Consider the following 3900-nt stretch of genomic DNA (forward strand, 5'->3'; position numbering starts at 1 on the left):
ATTGGTAACTCAGTTTAGACCATTGGGTCCTAACGCTGTACATGATCTACTCCCTTCAGCTTCTGGCCCCATGTTTGCACTCCAGCGTGCCACACAAATATCATAACCCTTAACTCTGTCACCCAAGTTGTCTCTAAATGTTGCCATGCCGATGCAGCTCCAACTTACTAATTTCCATGGTGTGTCTCAGTGGATACTAGGAATATATGCCAATTATTCACTACTGAATTCACTAGTCACCAACTCTGGCAGAATTTAAAAAAAGAGCTGCAGCCCAAGAAGAGAAGTTCAGAAGGCAGTGACAACAGCTGTAGCCACATCAGCAATTCCCTCAGTGCGCCGAAGTGTGGATCAACAGCTTGAAGTGGTTGGTATGGAAGTTCTCACATCCATCTCCAGGACATTTGGTTCTGGCAGAGTTTACCTCAGGCTCGGTAGGGTCTGGCCCACTGCTGCACGCTCCCGTGACACACAGGGTTCAAAACTTTCTGAAAGGGAAGCCGTTCCCCAAACACAAGCTTTCTCAACTGCAGGCCCCTCCAGAGAGCAGCATGCTGTGCTGTCATCTGTCAACATGTCAGTCTTCAGGTCATCACTACCTATATGAGGCTTCTCAAGCAAAAAGCCTTCTTACATTTTTCAGAGCAAGCTGAAGGGCATCCATGTCCTCCTGTGGTGCCTAAGTCCTTGCAACTTCAGGGCGTTTGGAAAAGAGCCACTTACCCACCTTTCTGCAGGGAACTGTGGGCACTGCCTCAGCACTTGGATGGAGTCCAAGGCCTGGCACTTGCGGTTTGATTCATACACTTATAAATGAGTGAGATTTATCTCATCTATATCAGTTGATCTAATAAAAGGCATTATCTCCATCCACACACCTCACCTCTCTTGTTTTATCTGGGCATTACAGTAATAAAATAATCAAACTGTCAATTTTAGGATAAGAATTGGCAGGTTCAGGTGAACTTCTGTAAAGCACTGATTCTCAAACTCCAAATTTGATTGCCTAGAGTATTTGTTGTTGTTATTTTTAGATTTCCTGTTCCAAAGAGACTCAATTACCCTGGAAAGCTACAAATCCCTGCAATATCTTGTCATGTCGAAAAGAAAAAAGCACATAATTTTTAAGAAGCGCTGCTCTGGGAAATAACACTGTTGGGGAAGATGGAATGCAATGCAAGCTGATTGGGCCTTTACTGCCAATATATTACTCAAACCAAATGGTTCATGCTAAATTACCATCTGCTTCTTAAATTCAAATTTACCAGATTTTAAAAGCTTCCATTGATTGTTTTAGCAAAGAACTTGCACTATCAAGGAGAGTCAGTTTTGAAGCACATCCTTTGGGTTAATTTGCAGTAAAAGTAACTGCGTCTTAAGCAATTTGGTAATGTGCTTAACTTGCAAAAAGTGAATTTATGACAGAGAAGTCCAGATGTAATTTTGGATACTGCATACAATAGGCACAGTTTGAGCTAAGTCTCGCCTAAGGAGGCAAAGCAGTAACTAGCAGAGACTGAAATTCAGGATACTTCAGAGAATAGGGGGAAGGTGGGCGTAAACTCACTCAAAAAGGTGTATGTCATGCTCTCTTGAATGAAGACATTAACAACACCTCTCTGAAAAGAGACCCAACATTCCTCTTGGCCAGCCAGGAGTGGCAGAGGTCCAATTCAAAGGCTGTTCTCAACAGCTCTTTTAATACCTTAGGGGAAAACAAGCTGGAATGAAAGCATCTTTTATTTCTTTTGCATTTATTCTCCTCTTCATATTACCCTTTACTATAAAAGGAGACTACATTTTGGACCTACAATTACGTGATCTTATCTACAATATGTTTGGAACTCAGAGCAATATGAAGTAGAAACAAATCAAATATTCCAGCTTGTCTACCACAAAGATCAGGGGCAACTCATTTACGTGTAGCTGTTGTCTGGTAACAGCATTAAACTGATGAAAGAGGGGTAATGACTAAAGCTGTATCCAAATGGCTATAAAGATGCTTTCCCTTTGAATGTACTTTACTTACATCTAATGCAATGGGAAAAAAAAACACCACTCCCCCCCCCCTTTAAATGTACCCAGACACATTACTGCTGCGATGGAAATACTCCGACATTTCTATAGCAATGTTACAGCCTTAATGGTAATTGCTGGTCATGAAACTTGAAAACAGAGAAGCTATCCGAACATAATCCTGGTTGTTCTTATTAGTAATTGCTATAGCTGGCTATTTATAACAGCAGCAAATGGGAAGACTAAAAGAAAAGAGTATTCAATTTTAGTCACGTACACAATATAGCTGGTAACAAGCTGTTTGCAACACAGAAGTCAGATATATTTTATCATACAAATAACAGAAGTCTAGTCAATAATCTTTAGCTCGTGGAAAAAAAACCCAAACAGCAGCATCTCACTGTATCAGACAAATGCAAAGCTAAAATTTATAATAATTCTTGGATGGGTCACAAATAGCCAGTTGGCTGAGGTGACAATGACTTTTAGGATCTATTACCCTGAACACCAGCCTGTTATGAAAATCATGTAAAAATATACTGTGGAGAGGTACAGCTAGCCAGGTCTGTTCAAACCACAAAACCTGGATCTGAATTTTAAGTGCCTGGGAATTTTTTCTGTAATTACATTAGCTGTTTATCTGATTTGCATTAAGTCTTGAGCTAAAAGCAAAGGATTACATGGCACATATTTTACATATATATAACACTAATTTTCCGCACCATTTTCTCAGTAGGCCACGTAAGGATTGTCAGACTGTTGCTACCTCTGAATCACCTTTGCTTTTATTTTAGCAGAGGAAGACTCATGTTTTAAGAGCCAGGGTCCCACTTCCAATTGATGATGTTGATTCAAGTAGGGATTTCTGCTGTTTAAGCCATATGGCCAGGTCTGTTAGCTCAGAGGCAGCAACAGACTCATTCTTCATGGGATGTCATCACTACAGGGAGAAAAAGAGGCCACTGTGCATAAGTATCAGTCACACGCACATTATTAAAAATCAAGTCACTACACCAACTGCTGAACAAAACAGTGAAACATCACAGGAAAAGTGTTTTAAAAGTATCTGGGTAGTATGAAGGTTAAACACTGCAGGTATGCAGCCGCACAGTAATTAGGGAAAAATCTGCAAAAAGCACAAGTACAGTTGGTTAACTACACCCATAGAACGCATCAATATTTTATTCACTTCATAACTCGGCAAACCCGAAGCAACAAAGAATGGGTGTATTTACCACCGTGGTCCATGGCACCTGGGGGATCCTGGTGTAGGTCATTGTCATGTAGATGATCAGAAAGAAGATGGTGAGGACCCAGTAAAACACAGCTACAAACATCACCCAGCCGAAGGCTGGATATAGAAAGTATTCTGTTCCAGCAATCAGGGTCCACACCAGCAGCCCCAATACCTGCAAAAGTTATGGAGAAGAAAGAAAAAACTGTTACACGCTTATTTAACAAGACAATAGTCAGAGCTGGACAATCTAAAAAACCTTCTACCCCAATATTCTGTCTCCAGTAGTAGTTAATAACAGATGTTTAAATAAATACATTAAGAACAGGCGATGCAATAGTAATATTTCCTCGGACTACCTTCCTCAGCTCTCAGTGGAGGAACTTCCTGAGCCCATAGTGGTATCTTTGTACTTAACAGCCCCTGACAGAACCTGATGTTTTGCTATAGCTTCATTTGCACAAGAGCTAATCCTATTTCTGTGCAAGCTGTTGGCCACGGTCCCATCTACTTTTCTGCTGCAGAACTGAACATGTAAACATTCATGATAAATCTCTAAACACTATATACAACGCAAAACTATACTGTTAAACAAAAGTTTATTGTAATCCGTTCTGCTAACTTTCAGCAGCTACCTGGTATCTCTTCAT

The 3900-nt window shown here is 40.5% G+C and overlaps 1 protein-coding gene across 1 annotated transcript in view; it reads right to left on the reverse strand.

Annotated features, from left to right (window-relative positions):
* CMTM8 (CKLF-like MARVEL transmembrane domain containing 8) overlaps window positions 1-3431 on the reverse strand; it is a gene marked incomplete at its 5' end in the record, with an annotated part of 7910 nt that extends 4479 nt beyond the window's left edge. The window contains one exon of the mRNA XM_009705755.1: window positions 3252-3431. Within this exon, the coding sequence (XP_009704057.1) occupies window positions 3252-3431 (180 nt within the window). The remainder of the gene's footprint in view (window positions 1-3251) is intronic.
* Window positions 3432-3900: the final 469 nt, after the last annotated feature.

The sequence above is a fragment of the Cariama cristata genome, unplaced genomic scaffold (genome assembly GCF_000690535.1).
Source record: "Cariama cristata isolate BGI_N322 unplaced genomic scaffold, ASM69053v1 scaffold21138, whole genome shotgun sequence".
Lineage (NCBI taxonomy): Eukaryota > Metazoa > Chordata > Aves > Cariamiformes > Cariamidae > Cariama > Cariama cristata.